Source organism: Poecilia latipinna, unplaced genomic scaffold (genome assembly GCF_001443285.1).
Source record: "Poecilia latipinna isolate Pla-1442-1.1 unplaced genomic scaffold, P_latipinna-1.0 Scaffold696, whole genome shotgun sequence".
Lineage (NCBI taxonomy): Eukaryota > Metazoa > Chordata > Actinopteri > Cyprinodontiformes > Poeciliidae > Poecilia > Poecilia latipinna.
Genome location: NW_015113312.1, coordinates 87,449 through 104,901, shown reverse-complemented (window position 1 = coordinate 104,901; position 17,453 = coordinate 87,449). Strand labels below are relative to the sequence as shown.

At 40.6% G+C, this 17,453-nt stretch overlaps 1 protein-coding gene across 1 annotated transcript in view; it reads left to right on the top strand.

The window, feature by feature from the left end:
* Positions 1–17,453, top strand: part of LOC106954993 (semaphorin-5B-like) — a gene marked incomplete at its 3' end in the record, with an annotated part of 216,152 nt that overhangs the window by 111,260 nt on the left and 87,439 nt on the right. Inside the window, exons 4-5 of the mRNA XM_015044887.1 lie at positions 3,969–4,068; positions 4,522–4,567. Of these exons, the coding sequence (XP_014900373.1) occupies positions 3,969–4,068; positions 4,522–4,567 (146 nt within the window). The remainder of the gene's footprint in view (positions 1–3,968; positions 4,069–4,521; positions 4,568–17,453) is intronic.

Below are 17,453 nucleotides of genomic sequence, written 5' to 3'. Positions count from 1 at the left end.
TGGCTTGAATATTTTGGCTTTTGGACAGTTTTCTGTAATCTCACGATGCGTCACGGTGTTTATTCTCCCTGTGGAAAGCCGGCGCTCCCTCTCTGTCCAACATGATGGATTTTTTACGTGAACTGTGAGTGTGTTTACCGAAGACTTACGAGGCCAAAGGTGCCCAAAAGTGCGCCAACTGTTGCCTCCTTCCCGCTCCAGCTTCGGCCTCTGCGGCTATAAATCAGCAGCTCTGGCCCCACTCACCTGCTCACACTAACCTCCACATCCACCCTACACGTCTGAGACAGCCAGACAAAAAAACACATCCATCAACGTGAGCGGGCGGACCTTTGGGAGCCCGTATTAGCCCAAATGTTTACAACGGGAGCAGTATTTTGAACAATTGTATGATGAATTGAGTTTATGATTTCTGCATCTGTAAAAGTGTTTTCCAGTCTGTTATCAATTTTTGTAAGACTTCTGTGTCTTGGCGTTCTTCTACTTCCTGACTTGTGACGCTTTTATTATCTTCTTGATCGGATTAGAGCTGCTGCTGAAACGACGAGCCGTCTGTTGTTTTGCTATTAGCCGTACATATGGTAGTGTGAGTCTGTATTTTACGGGAGGGGATTCTATCCGTCTTTTGTAGCTTGAAAATAAAAATAAAAGCCCCCAAGCGAAAGGTTTCGCTCCCTGTGTGGTCAGTGCTGAGCTGCACCAACTTTGGCGAGTATTGCTGCTTGTAAGCTGTGTTTTGTTGCAGACAAGAGGGGGATTTCATCCTTTTTTTTTGCCTGCTGAGAGGTTTCTATTGCTGCAAGATTATTTGACAGCTTTGGGTTTTACTGCTCTTGTTTTATATATATATATTTTTTTTTGTCTATCTGCACATTTCCTAGCAGGTTCAGTTTAGAGGGCTGCAGCTTAACCTCTGGCTGAAGAGATTCTCTGTTCTGGACTCTGATTTTTCAGATCAGTATTCTGGTTCTGGTTGTGGTCAGAAGTTTACAGGCACTCATCAGAATCGTTGTAATAGCTTTCAGGCTTTTTGTGATTCGTTTAAACGTTTTTTGTTTGTTTTGTTTTTTGTTTGTTTTTTCAGGGTGAACTGATCAGGAATAGAGATTTAATGACTTTTAATTAGTGGCGGGACTGGAGTAAAATTTCCGATCGAGTTCATTGCCGAGTCTGCAATTGATTAATCGCAATTAGTCATGTTTTAATGGAAAACAATATATCAACAAAATGAGCAACATTGTCAATTCAAAACCAATTTTTGCTGCTAATTTATTAAATAAATGGACAAAAACAAACATATTTATTGTTGTTTGGAGATGTTTGTTGTTGTCAGATTTCATGATACAATCCGGCTCAGGACTTTTATAAAATAAAGCACGTTATTACTCTCTGTAATTGATTCATTTAAATCACTCTACTTGTGACGCATTAATTAATGGGAATTTACATTTAATGTGGAGTTTTCTTATCTCAGATGAAATTAAATATTCAGGCTCAAATGTATACATACACCCACACTGATGCAGAGACGACACATTCTGCTTTCAGAAGTGGAAAAAAATAAAACTTCTTATAGTGCAGGGCTTATTTGCCTGGCAGATTTTAAGTGCAGTCTGTACATTTTCTCTCCCATTAGCCTAATATTTTCCCCCTCTATGCTTTGATGCGTTTAGTTTAAATGCCCTGCTATTTCCAGGTTCGCCATCATGTCTACAATGACCGCATGTTTTTTTTTGGGTTTTTTTTGGATTGTAACTTGATTATATCAGAAATCTGCACAAACTCAGCCCTCCTTGCATCTTACCGCTATAAATGCGTAAAACACAACAGCTGTCCGGCAAAAACTTAATCCACATCTGGCAGATGAATCGCACAGCTTGTCTGCTCTCAAAAACACACCGATACGAAGTATAGGTGTGTGTTTTTGTGCACGGCGGTCTTATCTCCTAAGTGACGAGCGCCATCCTGTTCCGTTGCATCGTCAGTCGTCTCTCTGGTTATGTTTCCAGATGATGGGGGGCCATATGGGCCCCATCAATCCTGAGATCCACCTCCCTTTTCACTTTGGCGTGTGAAGTTCTGCAATACATTCGAGGTTTCAAAAGCTCCGTCAGAATCAAGACCTAAAAGTTTCACGAAAGGCCTTTTTTTTTTCAGAGAAATTATGACTGTTAGAATCACAGCCAGTTTGTCAGTGTCTCTACCGTACACGTGTAATTTGTCATGATTTATATCAGGGTTTTTTTCCCTTTAAAAGCACATTTGGTCTTTTTTTTTTAATTTAAATAATTTTTGTAGTTTTTTTTTTTTTTCTATTCCCAGTTGTTATTCAGCTCTGTTTTAACACAGCGGACAAAAAAAAAAAAGAAAAGAAAAAAAGGATCTCAAATCTGGTTACCACAGCTGTTTAAGCTGTGAAAGGGAACCTCTGTCCTCGCTTTACAGCTCTAATTGTTTGTCCGGCGTGAGATATGGCAAATCCCTTCATGCTGCACAAACTTTGATTCGGTCAAATCCGTTTAGAGACGATCCCCACAAAGACGGGGGGCAGAAAGTTCTCCGTCCTGCGTTACTCGATGTGACGTTAAAAGCCTCGCCGCTCGGCCCCTCCGGTTTGCCACTTTAAAATTTGGATTTGTAAATGCCACACTCAAACAGCGGCGAGCATTCAGCTCGGCGCCCCATACGGAGCTGTGTTTGTAAGGACGTCTGCTTGCATCAGTGTCGTCGTGCCTGATGTGGCCCAGGCGGCTTTGTGCTCCTCTGTAGGAAACACCCTGAGCCTGGAGCAGGCTTTCTCTGCTCTGGTTATTCCTCTCAGCCTGCTGCTCAATAATAATCAGCGCGCTGATTAGTCTGTAGAAAGGCAGCTAGTTTAGTGTAAAAAAAGAAAAAAAAAGAAAAAAGGCTTTTCTGTTACATAGGAGATAATATGGGAGTAAAAAAGGCTGTAGCTAATATTTACAGTACCAGGCAGAATCGTTACTATGTGAACATTTTTGACATGTTGCAACAAAATGTCAGGGTTTGTTTTCTTACATGGACTGACTCTGGAGAAACTGTACACATCCTTACCTCAGGTTGGGATGTTAGCTGCGCTTTCCAAATCCACAAGTCTGGATTTGGAAAAATGTCAAGAAGAAGAAAGTGGCTGTTGAACGAAGGTCCTGAGAAGGTCGTGTTTGTAGTTTGGCACAAGCTGTTTTGGGAGCCCAGCAAACATGTGGAAGAAGATGCTTTTGTCAGACGAGAACAGAACTTACATTTCTGGCTATTATCAAAACCCAACGAGTGTGGATGTGCAAACTGGTGGCAGCGTTGTGCTGCTGAGGGTTATTGTGAAATCGGAGTTAAATACACGACAATAAAGGAAATAATGCAAAATCAACTTAGAGGAAACAAAATACTTGAGATTGGGACTGAGAGTTATTTTCCAACTCTGTCAGAACTTCAACGGATTGGTTAATATGAAAGCTTATCTAGGTGTTATAGTGTCCTAGTCAAAGTTCTTACCTGAATTCCGTGTTCTCACACATTCTTCATCCAGTCTGACTGTGCTCCAGTTTCTTTACAAGGACAAATGGCTATAAATGTCGATCTGTAAATGTGAGCAACTGGTGGAGGAAATCTGGTTCTTCAGGTTGAGTCTGAACACAAACGCATCAAAACTATACACCATTTTTTTGTCTATAAATTAAAATCCAAAATTAAGAAAAGGAGGACATGAATACGTTGTAAGACTCTGTAGTTGTTTATTTTCTTCTACCCCGTCACCCACGGTGATGTAACCTCACACCTCCACTTGCTCATCAAATAAGTACCGAAAGTGACCGTCTTGTTCAAAGCCAAGAGTTTAGTTTTGCTAAGTAGAAATCTGAACTCTTCTTCTTCTTCTTCATATTTCACAGGATTATTTTTCTTTAGCCCCTGCTAACCCCTCCGTCTCTCTCTCTCTCTGTCTTCCTTAGCGCTCAGCCCGTGGATCTCCGCGTTCTCCCACCCCGGCGTGAGAGACTACTCGCAGCTCACCCTTGACCTGACTAGGGATGAGCTTATTGTGGGTGCCAGGTAAGAAACTGTAAATCCACTCAGCTTCTCACCCTACAGAGCACATTACTGAGAAACTGATACCCTTTCTGACTCACTCATCCAGCGCGGTTTTCGGATAATGACGCCTCTAACTTGCTCTGGTGCAGCCCCACTGGACCAAGTTAAGCTTTAGATTTTGGCAGGAGGAAGGAATCTGAGAGAAATGCATCACGCTGCGGTTCTGTGTGTGTTTGTGCGCGTGTGTGTGTGTGTGTGTGCATGTTCTGATGAAAGGATATGAGCTAAGCTTTGTGCCTGGTTTGGCCTTGTTAGAGTCATTCACGCCGAAGTAACACTGATATTTCATGAATGTGTAATATGGCCGACTTCCACTGAACTGAAAACGATAATATACTGAGCAGTAATGCAGCTTCTTCACACACAGGAGAAATCACTCATACGTTTCTTTTCTTTCTCATCCTTTCAATCCAGAAACTACCTTTTCAGACTGGATCTCCGTAACCTCTCGCTAATACAGGTAGGTTTGTTTGTTTTGTTTTGTTTATTGTCTGCGGCTTTAGGAAATGATTTTGCTAAATTTCATAGCTTTCTTTTGCTTATTCTTACACTGTGTGTTTGATTTAAGATGTGAATGACTGTGGATTCTTGGATAAAACCTTCCCATATCACAGACTGTGTTTCAAATAATAAATTATCAAGTTGGAATAAGTCCTTCATGTTTGACCGCTATTTAGGTCAAATTGGTATTTTTATGCTTCTCTCAATCTAAAGTGGTTCTAATGCCAAAAACTAATGAAAACCCTCCTTTTTTGTGTGTTTTCACCAGTAGAATATGCTAATTATAATTATAATAATTATAATAATACGTGAAAAATACAGAATTATCCACTTTATATTAAGATTATCAATGTCAAATGTATTAATATAGCACTTTTAAAACCGGGTTTAAAACTGCACCAATGTGCCGTGCTAAAACAATAACACAACAGAATAAGTTGATAAAAAGAGAAAGAGAAAAAATAATATTAATAACAATACGAATTTCATCCTGACTCTTTTAAAAAGGACTTTAATTTAGCAGCAATCGATAGCTCTGAAGTAGATGCTAAGTTTAGCGTTGCTAGCGGCTAACTGCTTCATATTCATATTTGTGCAAAGGCACTTAGAGTATCCAAAATGCTGCTAGCTAATACGCTTCTTATCATGTATTGTCACTCAGAAACCTTACTAGCCATCTTTTCAACACAAAAGGCCAACTCAGTCGTAAGTTTCTTTTATGCTTCAAAATAAGAGCGGCAAAGATGAATCAACAGGGTGTCAAACTCGAGAGGTGCATCTCCATATCCTCGACACACAGTGAAATCTTACACTTGTTTCACAGCAACAACACGGTGCGCCTTGAGACGGTTTGATTCGATGAGAAATGTCCGGTTTGGTACATTTAGGTTTGAATATTAGGAGACGACTGTGACAGAGCGCCTCTTTTTCCTGCTTCCTGAACAAACTGTTAGCTTTCTGTTTGACTTTCTGTCTACAAAAGGCATGTTTGGAAATTACGACGTGTGATGTTTACAGCCTGCAGTCATATGGAGCCCTTCTGCTAAAAATATTCAGTTCAAATGTGTGTTTTCAAGCAAAGGAGCTTTGTTTAATGGGATTTTTTTCCCCTTTTTTTTTACTTCAGGGCTGTTATTTCACACTTGCTGCTTATGCCTAAAACAGGCACATTTCTGCTCTTCTGTTGAAAATGCCTCTTGAGCAGCATCATTTAGCATGCTACATTTTAGCTCTTGTACCAAAGGCATGAATTACAACTGGAGGAAACATCGCATAGAAAATATCCTGAAAGTTTGTGGCTGTAATGCATTCACTTATAGCAGAATATTAGGCATTTTAACTTCAACTGAAGCTATAATATTTCCTAATCAGTTATTTGTAATACAGTAAAAGCATGAACAATAAGCTCAACACTTAGTCCATGTCTGAATATGAAACACAGATGACACTCCAGCCTGTCCATGTTCCTCTATTTACTCATAAAATATATTTTACGTCCTCTCGACGATACGCCGTGTTGGTTTTGATGTCGTGGGAACAGTTTGTGGTGACATCTAGCTGGAAACGTTATCAGGTTGGTTTTCAAAAGCTCCAAGCACAGATGACGCATCACTACTTTGATTTAGTTTTAATGAAGCAGATTTTCTGGCACAGTGAAAACGTTTTAGTTAATGAAACGCAGGAACAAAGCAGCTGGATTGAATCTCATCTTTATCAGCTGGTATCAGTCAAGAAAAAAGAAAAAGATAAAAACCTTCATCCACTTGCAGTAGAAAATCCAGTAGATAGTTCAGCTGCAGGCGTTTCTTTGTGTGACTCTCTTTGCCGCTCAAATTGTTCCTGAGGATTATTTCCACCCCTCTTTATGGTCCCTCACTCCTCTGAAGCTTTCAAGGTATTTTTTGATGCACAGATCTCTGAATGTGACTGTGTGGGTAGAGAAGCTGTCTTGTGATCGGAAGGTTGTAGGTTCAATTCCAGCTTCCTCCTGCAACATGTTGATGCACATCGTGTATAAAAGTTGTGAGTGTGAATGGGTGAATGTGACTCTAGCACCATAGAGGTTCAGTCCATTTACCAACCACAGCTTTCCAATCAGACTCAGGTCTGGCCTTTGATTAGGCCATTGTCCATTTCTCTTTTGAGGCACATTCTCCAGGCGATGATGTACTTCTCTAAAATACTTTAACCAGTTCCTAAACTGTGTAGCAACCCCAGATCATCACCCGTCCACCGCCGTGCAGACAGCTGAACTGAGATGGTCTGATATTGTACAGATGTTTTATTTTATAATCTTTACTTTTTGTTTTCTCTTTGTGTCCAGCAACATATTAAACTGAAGGACATCTGCATGTCATAACTCCATCTTCCTCCCGCTACCTTTTCAAAACGGCGACAGATGTGACCCGAAACATGCAAAATTCTGCTGTAAAGACACGAATGCTCAAGATGACTTAGTAGATAGTTGACGATTCCTCGAGTTGTTTCCTCACCACTCTTCTCACATCCTGAGAATTGGAGATTTAACTGCTTCACTTTGTGTGAAGAGCCAAAAAGATTTTTATTCAATCCTCACCAAAGGAAAAAATAAAAAATAAAAATCCGCCACTCGCCGGGCTGCGATGAAGCCAGATTTCGACATGCATCTTTTCTTAGCTAATAGCTTGAATCACCTGGAAAACCATGCAGAGGTGTTTAATGTGCTTTTTTTTTAGCTGTTTTATGGAGCATGTTGTTGCAAAGAGGGTTTAATTAAGCAGCAGAACTTCGTGGATGATTTTGCATATTCTGTGAAAGGCTTCTGGTAACACTGGCACTAAGCAGGAAAAAGCTTTGGTATAGTTAGCACAAGGTTGCTTTACTGTTGCATCACACATTAAAAATGACAAGCCCCAGGTTTCTCCATGAGTCTGTGTGATTTAGACCGAAATATCTCTGCCACCGTGGGAAGAGAATCGCTGTGCAGTAGTGCAGGGTTTCATTCTCTAAATGAATCCGGATGTCTTGCTTTTAGTTTGCCAAACTTTCCCCAGCAATCCTGCTGACATTTTGCACTTATTGCTGAAGTTTTGTACTGAAATCAAGGAGGCTCGTGACTGGCAACAACACATTTCAAACCACAACACAACCTTGACCGTTAGGGAAATGTAGAGGTGCGTTGTTTCACCGCCGAACGGAGACCATAGCTATGAACTGTGTGCATGCGTTTATTTTCGTTCACAGTATGCCTGGACTTCTGAAGCCGATTTTCTATTGTTTAGTTAACGTCCGTTTACGGTAAAGTACTCAATAAACCTTCTGCTTGCTTTTTGATCGTATCATCTGTGTGACATGGAGATATCAATTTTGTTCTAAGCCCAAATTCAGCACCCCTAAAATTAGCATTCTCAAATTACAGAGATTCGCTGCCTTCTTTGGTGAAAATAGTGAAAATATAATTAAAATTTCAGACTTTCTGCTGCACCTCGTCATGAAGGATGCAAAATGGTTGCATGTATGTTAATATGAAAGATATTTTTGTGATTTCTGTCTGCTTGAAATTTGTAGTTTTCCCATGAGATGGAAGATAATTTATACTATGAAATATGGAAATGATACAATCTCATTTTATTGCCAACCCTGGTTAAGATGTGAAAAAAAACCAACATTGAAATAAATTCCTGCACAGTGAGCAGGAGGGTTAGACTTTAAGTTCCCATGACAACCATGTTATCGCTACATCAACCAGTTGTTTAGGAAAGAAATAGCTTTTTGTGTCCTACCATCACAAATATTAACATTTAGAGTTTTCTAAAGCTTTAAGTCAACCTGTGACCTTCGATAAGATTAGAATAAAATTGAAGTATTCAATAAAACATACTTTAATAAAACTGATAAGTATGATATCCAAAGATAAGTATGGTAAAGGACCTGTCATGCTATGGGCTCGTTTCCTTGGAAACCATATTGGAATACATGGCAGCGGTGACTTTTTTGTAGAACTGGGAATTTTTTTGTATTTAACTTCTGACAGAAAACGGAAAACAAATCAGCATTTGTTCTTTCAAGAGGATAATAATTTATGACTTATGTCCAGATCAACACAGAATGAATCATAACCAGATCCAAATCCTATAGAAAACCTGTGGGCTGAGCTGCAGACCAGCATACATACAGCAGCATCCAGAGCTATTAACAGTCCAGAGAAAGTATGTAAAGAGTGACGGTCAAGGATTATTCCTCATGCTCCAACCGTGTGAAAACATTCACTTTTAAACTCTGGATTTCTGAACTCGACGAACTACTACTGCATAAGAGATCAGCTTATTTAAAGGCTTTCTTCACCTCTTTAACAGGGTGAAAGCCAGTAGATGTGTCTGACACCACAGACTGACTGAAGATCTTCCTGACTCTGCAGGCTTATTTCCTTTTCCATGCCAGAGAGTATAATAGGATCAGCCTAAACACTGCTGTTGTAATTTAACTTCCTGCATTAAAAGCCGCCACAGTTGGCAATCCAGTAATGCAATTACGTCACTTTCCCTTACAGCTGATTCAACCTCTTGACTAAACGTGCTTTAGGTTTTAGTTTGCTGAAAGTTTGACGTCAAACATGAGGATGTTTTGAAAAATGTTAGTACTGAAAAGATGCTACTGCTGATGGAGGATTTGGATTTTTCCCGGCATGTATTTAGTTTTTCTAGATGATCTTGTGGACAGAGGAATAATTACTATTCCTCTAAAAATGACGAGTTCCTGTTTAATTTCTACTCATTTTGTAAAATAAGAACACAAAACAAAACAAAATACAACTACATGCAGCTACGTAACCAGATAAAGTCAAAGACTTTGCCTAAGAAAGTGTACATACAAATCAATTTTATTTAAAAAGAAAAAGTTTGATCCATGTTTGCAGCTCATCCTCAGCACTTTAAAAAAGTTCAGCTCGAGACGTTTCTCTCAAAATGAATAAAGTTTTTATTTCAACTGACAACATGAATAATCATCTGATTTCTGATTATCCGAACTAAATATTTTTTCCCCCTCCCCATTCATGCAGCTTTGTTTGACACAGCTTGCAGCACCACGACCTGCTGATGGCACCGTGCTAACTCTTTTAATTGCTTCAGAATTAGTAGTTTCACATCACTTCAGCAATCAAAGCCTTTTTCATTCAGTTGTTAGGTATTCAAGCTTTTTAGCAGCAGCTTAGATGGACCAAATACCACCAGTACACCAAATGACTGCTGACACAATGTGGTGCAAAAAGGTTGAGTTCACCTTTAGGACACGGTACGCCTAAAGGATTTAATGTGTCACAACACAAAACTGTTCATTGGAAATAAAATTATGTACGTCTAATACAGCTGCTGGTATCATTGGGTGCATCTCTACCAGCTTTTGAATACCGGAGAATGAGATTTTTTTCCCATTCTGCTTTGTTTAATCTCTCCAGTCTTTCCAAATTGAATTCTGATTCCTACATCTGGTTCAGATCTTGACGACGTGTCGATCTAAATCATTTTGGTTAGGATTGAGTTCAGCTCCATCTTCTCATCTGTCTCTGCTGCCACCGCCGCCATTGTGGTCTTTGTTCGGGGTGGAGGTGAAGTGTTTGTGCGCCTTCGCACGAAGCTTGTCTGGATATTTGATTTTTGTCTCGTCTCAGCACGAGAACCTTCTTCTTCCTGTTTTCCGTCACATGAGTGGTAACAAACTGGAACCGGGACTCTTGTTGGCTTTCTTTCAACGGCGGCTTTATTGTTGGCGCTCTTCCCAGGCGAGACTTGCGGAGAGCGCAACCGCTTGTGTTCCTGTCGCTGGATTCTCCCACCTGATCCCTGGATCTCCTCAGTTCCTCCGTCGGATTCTTGGTTGCCGTTTCTGAATGTCGCTCTCCTCGCCCTGCCTGACGGTTTTAAGTGAACATCCGCTGTCTTGGCAGGTTTTCAGCTGTGCCACGCTCTTTCCAGTGAACAGTGACCTATCTCACTTCTATCTTTTTTCGCTGCTCTGTGATAATTTATATCGTTCTATCTCTTAAAATCTATAAGATTCATTAAAGTTTGTGGTTGCGGTGTGACGAAGAGTTCTTGGGGTGTGCAAATGTAACAACAGAAACTGAATAAATTTTATTGCTCTGAGATAACCCCCTCATTGTTCTGTGGCGTAAACTACGGTTCGTGTTGCTTTGCGCATCATTTCCATAGGAGACGAGGGCCCATCACCAGACCCGACCTGTCTGACAAAGTCTCCTTTCACAGCGGCCACCGCTGAATGACATGGTGTGTACAGCTGCCACCCATGTGTCACTCCCGATATCAATGCGCCCTTTGTCTGCACGTCCAGCTCGTCTGCCTTCTGAGGAGGGATGTTGACTTAAGAGGGTTTTCATTTGTTTTCTCTCTGCTCGTGTCGCTCCCTTCGGCTCGTCCAAGCTCTTTATCTTGTTCTTAAACGAAGTCGTCTGCCAACCTCGCTCTTCTTATGAGACGTAGGAAGTATGCTCGCATACATCTGCACAAACAGCACTATATGTCTGTACCCTTCTCCTTTACACACACACACACACACACACACATCTTCAGCGTATTACGAACTGAGATCTGAACGAGGTCGATCCTTCGTCGTCCTGGCAAGAGCGGAGTTGTCATTTTGTGATGCCAAGGCTAAAAATCAATGGGAACATTATACAAACCGCCCGGTGAAGCAGAGACGAGGGTCTGTACCCCTGAGCTCCTTTACCAGAAGCTGTCCAAAAGGACAGAGGAGGGCAGCGTCCCAATCCAATCCCTGTCCTTTGTGCTTCAATAAAACACAGTCTCTTCTCCACAATCAAAAGCATTTAATTAAGACTTGGCTGCCTGTAGGATGTTGTTGAAATAATAGGTTGTAGTAAATGGACTGCTGCATTCAGAGTGCTTGTAATTGTCAGGAAAGGCGTATGCTGTTTACATGATCATAAGATGATGTACTTGATGTCAATTTGTAAATATAAATGTTAGACACAGAGCTCATGAAGAAGCTGACTGATTGTTACACTTTTGTTCCTCAAATAATTCATTTAATACCAACATATTAATTTGTTTTAATTGGTTTTGTATCTTTATAATGTTTTCTGCACTCGGTTACACACGGAAACTGCTAAGGTATCTGAAATGACAAAAAATTTCCTTTTTTCACCATTTAAGTTTTAATTCATAAAACCACTTTGATTTGTTTGATTGTCTTTGGATTTTATAGCTTTTTGTAAATATTTCTGAAATCTCTCAACCGTAACATGGGAGATACTAAGCTAAGGCTGTAAAAAATCTACTTTTCAGTTTAATCAGACGCTACAAGGTGCTTCTCCCAAACAATCTGAGACGGTCTGTTGAGTCACTAGTAGAGGTGGTAATCATGATTTGATCCATTATCATTAAAAGACTTTTTAGATCAAAACAGAGAGTGTTGACCCCTGCACAGTCTGAGCTAAAGAACAGATGACCTTAATCACAAGTCAGTAATGACTCTAAGATCTCTCGCTATACGGGGAGCTAAGAGTCAATCAGCTCAGCTGTACTTCCATTTGGAGCGGAGCAATAATGTCGGAAAAATGTGGAGTTGTTGAGACGTACACTGTAATGGCCGTCCTTATCCTAGAGTGTTTTACTGCTAGGGTTTGAGTTTCAGTGAAATATTTGGTATCTTAATATCCAAAGAGAGACGTGACCAGACTCTCAACAACACATTGTAAAACGCGGCAGTGAACTCTGAAATGAGTTTATCCTTTCCAGAGTTACAGGTTGGGACCTTTGACCTCCATCACTGGATGGTTTTCTGGTTGGCAGCAACGACCAGCTGGTATTTTTCCACCTACAGAAGTGTGAAATTGAAATATGATTCCTCTTGCTTGTTGTGTTTCAAAATATTTTAGTTTTATGACTGCGTATGACTCTTTCCCAAAGGGATTTTCTCCTGGGTGCAGAGGTGTAGATTGTATTGTTTTGTCAGCCACCTCCCTTCATGTGTTCACCATAAACTGTCCAGATGCCTCACTAAGACACTGACATGATGATTTGTTTTGTATTTCTAAATATCTGGTAATGTTGACCTGTGCTACTTCTGCTTTATTTGGACAGGTCAATCACCCTGTGACCTGTTTTAATAATGTGTTTATACAAGATCAGATCTTAGCAACAATTTCTGGGAAAAGTAGCAATCCACAGTTGTTTCTGTTTTTATAAATAAGGTTTCACCAACTCCTGAAAAGCAGTTCAGATTTGACACATACATGCAGTGGTTTGTTTTATGCCTCTCTCTTTTTGAAATTTGAAAGTGTAAGAGAGGCACTTTTGTGTTTGCATAAGTTTCATAAGCCTGAAACTGTTTTAAACATGTCTTCATTGTAGAATTATGCAGGTCTGGTTTAAGGGATATTTATTGAACATTTAACATTATGTGTGCGCGATCAACTACAGTCCAGATTCATAAAAAAAAAATAAAAGAAGTTAAATAGCATTTAAATTTTACACTGACAAGCACAGGCTGACCTTAGCATTGTTACTAGTCTCAGGTTAGACTGAGACTGAGGTTGCATTTGTTTTTTAGTCTGTTACTTTTTCATATGATCTTAAGTGGATGTACTTAATGCCAATTTGTAAATATAAATGACAGAGAACCCCAAACTCTGCCACACAAGAGCAATGTATCAATGTCACTTCTGAGAGCAGCTTAGTTTAGTTTAGGTTTAGTTTCAATCACAATTTAATCATATTTCACCTAAATGTTAGTCGTAACTAAATTTACATTAAACTTGGTTGGCTGTTACATGACAGAGAGGAATCTTTTAGTGGCAGATATTTCTAAGACATTTCCCTTTGCATTCATGAATATCCACCTTAGCATGGAGTGAAAAAAGCTGCTTTGCAATTTGCAGAACCAAATAACCTTTTTATTTTCCTGATATTTGGCATAATCATGATGATTACTATAAGCTGTTTTATTCAGTTTATTCACAAAATATAAACAGCGTGTGCTCTGTAGCCACAGATTACACCTCACTGGCTACTTCTCCATCTCGTCACGGCTTCCCTGGAGAACTGGATATTATTTTTGTCTGTCGACGACGATGTCAATTTTCAAAACACAAAACTATTCACATGCGCATTTAAAATACCTTCTCAATGCTTGATGTAAACGCAACATGCAGAAATCGACAGGTTTTAGGTGTTTAGAAGGTCAAAGGTCAACCTAACATCCTGGTTGTCAACAGAAAACTGCTGCTGATTTATCAAAAGAGCTTCATACCAAAACCTACATTATGCTGCTGCTCATACTATTCCCTTATGACATAGAGCTGTAAAGTAAAAGCTCTGCTCAATATAATGTATATATCGCAGAAAAAAATAAATACCATCTTCTGAGTTCAGTACAAGTTTGTATTTTGTTTTTGACTTTCATTCATTTAGGGGAAAAATGGCCTTTGATGAAAAACAGCGACGGCCATTTTAACCAACACTGGCATAAATCCACATCGTATTAAACTAAAAGTATGTACTGTACAGACGGGTTAAGTTAAATGGGTTTTTTTTAATTTTTTTTTTTTTTTAAGTATAGTAGAGTGGCTGTGTTGTAGAAATTTAGCCATCCCTGTGGGACTTTAAGCCTCATTGTCTTTACGTTGCCCATTACGTGCCGGTGAAAGTCGTCGGACTTCACCTGCTGATGGACTGAAAAGCAAACGGTGGTCCGACCACAAAGCTGCTTTTTTCTCCGCCGCCTCATTCATCTGTTTGCACTGCGCTCAGTTAAGTAGGCCACGCTCCCGGCCTGTATCCACACACTGCTGCGCCATGTTTCCTTTTAGCGCGGTCCGCGCTCATTGTTGCGGACTTTGCATTGTTTGCGTGCTATTTGGCGACGGGAACAGACGGCTCTTTCTCGCACCTGAATCAAACCGGGGAGGAAGAAGTGAGCCGTTCTCTCGGCGTATTTGTTGGCGTCTTTCAGTGCCGAGGACGACGGCGGCGTGTTTCTGCAGTTTTACAATGAGTTTTGAAGATAGTCAGTTCTGCAGGGTAAGGTGAGTTTAAAAAAAAAAAAAAGGCTGGGTGGGGGGGAGGAGGGGCGGGGTGTTCTGCCGATGTGCTGATGCCAGGGCTTTTAAAGGCTCAGCCCAGACCATTCTGTTCAGGCACCTGGGAGAACACCTGCCACTGCCATTAGTGAGCAGGCAGGCGTAGAAGAATGAATGCGTAGGCAATCAGCGGAGGAAAAAAAAAAGAGGGAGGAAGGGGAGGAGAGACGGAGGGGAGAAGCAGCACGGATAAAAAAAAAGGTGGGCAGCAGCTAGAGAATGAAAGACAGGGAAGATAACAGGTGAGAAAGGAATGACGAGCACTGACCGGGAGGACAAGGGAGAAAAATCACACAGGCTTCAGAGCTGAGAGGAGGGAGAGAATATGAGCGAGGCAGGTGACAAGCTCCCTCTGTGCTCCAGCACGGATTTATTATTTTTTTATTTGGTGAGTCTCTGTGCCAAACACAGTAGTTTCCTCGGTGTTCAGTCTCCTTCCCGTCCCAGAGGACTCTTCTTACATTATCTAACCGTATAAAATGGTCGAGGGGTTAATGCGTCAGTATTTATGCAACTGTATTCAATTCCTTAAGAGAGAATTACCGGTCAGAAGAGAAATTGAACCAAAAAAAATAAAAAAATGAGCAGCTTATTCGGGAATCCATAGTCATTATTGCTAAGGATTTAATAGATGTGAGTGCAGCATAACGAATCAATTCACGTAGAAAAAAAAACATCCCGCCTTTTCTTTTTCTGAGACGTACGATCGATTCGGAACCTCGGCGGATCAATTTCTGACACTTTGGCAGGGCTGGTTTCCAACAGCGCGCACCTCTTCATATTGCTGTGCTTGGTTACATATAGGTCAGGCCTCTGGTATTTTTGGCTTCTTCTTTCTGGCTTAGTGTATTTGGAGCTGCAAAGAGTTCAGTCCGACACGATACATAGCAGCAATTCCTCCGGTTACAAACTTTAATGTATTTATTGGCTCTGTATGCGATTGGCCAACACGGATCACAAAACCGTCAGTCCATGGTTACATAATGTTTCACAAATATCTACAGACTGGTGCCAGCCTCATAACCCCTTTTCTGTGATTCACCAAAATACAATTTAGTGCAGCCACTTGCCTTTAGAAGTCGCTTTGTTAGTAAATTCAGTCCACTTCTGTATATTATAATCTCTTACATGAGATTATATCAGATTTTACGATCTGAGCAGGCAGCAGAGGTTTGTCAGAGAACATTATGGACCAAGCAGCATCATGAAAAATCTGCTTATTAGATGCAACTAAATACAACATAGACGAATAAATACGTAAAAATCCAAAGTTGTGCCAAAAATGATGTATTTTTAGGAAGAGTAGGACAAAAACGGTTCTTCTCAAACGACAGGAAAATGTAGCGAATAAGTGACGAAAACAGTAAAGCAAAAATATGTTACACCGTTGCAACAATAACTTTTTTCATTTGGAAAACCGCTTTCTTCCAATTGAGCCTAAAATCGTGTGTATCCGACTCTACTGTCAATATTTTCATACGGATGAAGTTTTGCTTGTTTTCAGAAGAGTATGTCAGCAGAAAATATACCGCGAACAACCGAGTAAAGACGTGTGAATACATTACTTGTCTAATACAACAATTGTTGCTACAAACACTAAACACACTCCGTACGCCATCGCCCACCCAGACACCCCACTGTGGCCCGCACAGGTACCGACTGTCAACGTCAGACACTCCTCCTGCATATTCCTAGAGTTCAGCGTCTGTCTTCTCCACCTTCCCTCTCCTCTTTTGTTTCTTTCTTTCCTCCAATTCTTCCCTCTCTTTTTTTTTTTTTTTTTAGTGGGATATAGTGCTGGTGTTATTGCTGGAGGTGGGCCTGATTGCAATCCACCCACATGCACTGTCCAAGCGGCACCCACAGAGAGCGTCTCCCTCTCTCTCTTTGATGTGGGGGTCAGCCTGATCTCTGCCGCAATCAGAGCGGTGGGGAGGAAGGTGGTGGGAGGCATGTGCGAGCGCACACGCGTGTGAGCGGCGGCGGTGGGGGCGGGGGGGTAAAAAACAGAGAAGTGGGAGAGTGGCAGAAAAACAGCGGAAGGACAGAATAGCTCGAGTGTTTGATGGGTGGGAGTGGGAAAGGAAAGCTGAAGTAAGAGCTCTGTTTTCTATCATCTGTTTCTCTTGTTCATTTTTTTTCCCTCAGTGCGAGGAGGCACTTCTGCCATATGTGTGCTCCGAGCAATTCTGTTTCTGTCGGAGGAAAAATAATGGAATGATGGCAACTTCTGATGGGCAAACTTCACTGCAGTCTTATAGTCTCTCACCTTCCTCTTCTTCTTTTTTCTATCTCAAACCACTTGAATGTAGCAGAAGATGGGCCCTATTACGCTGGATTGTGCTATCGTTAACACAATGGACGTCACTAAGAGATTTATCTCTTGCAAATATAATTGCTTATGAGCACAGAATTGCTCTAAATGATGCTTTACCTTTCTATAAATTGCATTATATATATATATATCTCCTGTCTTATTGTCTTAAGGAATAATGTGTCTTCTTCAACTCGCCCAATCAAATCTTTGTATGTTTTTGCACCAGAACCTAAAACTACGTTGTTTTTCTTTTTCTTTTTTGCTGCATACACTTCCAGATAAGGAGGTTATGTGACAGCCTTACAGCATCAAAGGATTGAACTTTTGTTGAAAGTTGAAGAGGAGTTTCATCATCCAGGTACAGAACTCTTGTTGGGTAAGAGGCCATGGATGGTGCTCCTGTCTGAGTACCAGCATTGTCAGAGAAAAAAA